Source organism: Sinocyclocheilus grahami, unplaced genomic scaffold (genome assembly GCF_001515645.1).
Source record: "Sinocyclocheilus grahami isolate Dianchi unplaced genomic scaffold, SAMN03320097.WGS_v1.1 scaffold20338.1, whole genome shotgun sequence".
NCBI lineage: Eukaryota > Metazoa > Chordata > Actinopteri > Cypriniformes > Cyprinidae > Sinocyclocheilus > Sinocyclocheilus grahami.
Genome location: NW_015517983.1, coordinates 1,961 through 3,249, shown reverse-complemented (window position 1 = coordinate 3,249; position 1,289 = coordinate 1,961). Strand labels below are relative to the sequence as shown.

General features: G+C 41.0%; 1 protein-coding gene across 4 annotated transcripts; it reads left to right on the top strand.

Annotated features, from left to right (window-relative positions):
* Window positions 1-318: 318 nt before the first annotated feature.
* LOC107579802 (brain and acute leukemia cytoplasmic protein-like) lies at window positions 319-1,270 on the top strand. 4 transcript variants are annotated; one of them, XM_016265599.1, is made up of 3 exons: window positions 319-576; window positions 812-888; window positions 1,143-1,270. In XM_016265599.1, exons 1-3 carry the CDS (start codon window positions 393-395, stop codon window positions 1,233-1,235), a joined length of 354 nt encoding a protein of 117 aa, XP_016121085.1. In that variant the 5' UTR covers window positions 319-392; the 3' UTR covers window positions 1,236-1,270. The 4 variants fall into 4 exon arrangements, with proteins under 4 accessions (XP_016121085.1, XP_016121084.1, XP_016121083.1 ...); XM_016265598.1 differs by having other exon boundaries at window positions 1,140-1,270; XM_016265597.1 differs by having other exon boundaries at window positions 812-933.
* The last annotated feature ends 19 nt before the right edge of the window (window positions 1,271-1,289 follow it).

The following is a 1,289-nucleotide window of genomic DNA, read 5'->3' as shown; positions in this document are numbered from 1 at the left end:
GCTTGGTTACACCACACTGACATTGATTTGTAATTTATGAAAAATCTTGCATTAAATTGGAAAATACAAAACTAGCACTCTCATCATCACTCCTGTGTGTAGCCTATGTGTGTGGTTTATAATAAATACATATAAAAGTTTGCATGTGAACACGTTTTTTTGTGCTAGAACATGTCACTAAAACGTAAACGTATTCCTCTCTCGTCTGTTTTGGTGCAGATCGCCTCTACACAGTATCACAACAAATTGATGACGTAAAGGATGACAAATCTCAAGTTTGGCAAATGCACGAGGTGCTCTCATTCACTCACAGCTGCGCGTGGGAAGGGAGCATAATCGCGCGCGCTCGTCTGCATCATTTATTAGCGCATGCAGCGCTCCATCTTATTTCAATGGGCTGCGGTGGGAGTCGAGCAGATGCTATTGAACCGCGATATCATGAGAGCTGGACCAGAGAAACCGAATCGACGTGGCTTACCAATACTGATGCTGAAATCCCCAACGGCGTGACTTCTAAGAACCGCGTCGTGCGAGGAGAATCTAGCCATCTTATTAAAGACAATTCAAAACTATCAGGTATATGCTGTTTTTGGTAAAAGTAACAGAGTTATAATATGCATACACATACTGTTGAAAATATAAGCTATTTATCTGATGCGAATGCTTTAAGATGCTGCGGGTTTTCTCTAAATTAAAATCAAAGTTTGTTTGGCTTCATTACTCTCTTTTGAAATCTCAGTTAGTTCTAAAATAGTTTTTAATTTAGGCAAAAAAAGAAGCTTTTTGTGACATATTGTCACTTCCTCCCCAGGTAGAGGTATGGAGGCCAGATCCTGTGGAGACAGAGGCAGACAGATGGTTAATGCAGGAACTCAATGTGGAAAGCAGGTTTTGACTTCCAGCACCTGCACAAAAACATCCTGCAGTCATGAGGTCTCAGTCACTGAATAAAAAACGAACAGCTATTTATGAAATAGTACACATTCAAAGGTCTCATATGCATAATTCGTCAAACTTCAGGGTTTTGACAATGTAGCCTACAGGCAAAGCAGGCTGAAAGAACAGCTGTGTCAGTGTTTGAATAACATTAAGTCTGCTTTTCGTTCGATGCATGGTGACAGCTTGTTTGTGTTTTACAGCAGATAAGTGACTCAAAGCAGACAACGCATGAGGAGGAAACTACTCATTCTGAAGGGGTTTCATCTAATGCTGCATCTAACCCAGGGGAGCCATGAGGACAAAACAACCCCATCTTTGTCTGATGCAGAGGATATACTCTGAAACCCAGA

Excerpts from the sequence above, each read along its gene's own strand:
- LOC107579802 (XM_016265596.1), top strand. The coding sequence starts at position 393 with ATGGGCTGCGGTGGGAGTCGAGCAGATGCTATTGAACCGCGATATCAT. Across the intron at positions 577-811 it reads AGACAATTCAAAACTATCAG|GTAGAGGTATGGAGGCCAGA; the intron begins GTATATGCTGTT and ends CTTCCTCCCCAG. Across the intron at positions 934-1,139 it reads AAACATCCTGCAGTCATGAG|CAGATAAGTGACTCAAAGCA; the intron begins GTCTCAGTCACT and ends TGTGTTTTACAG.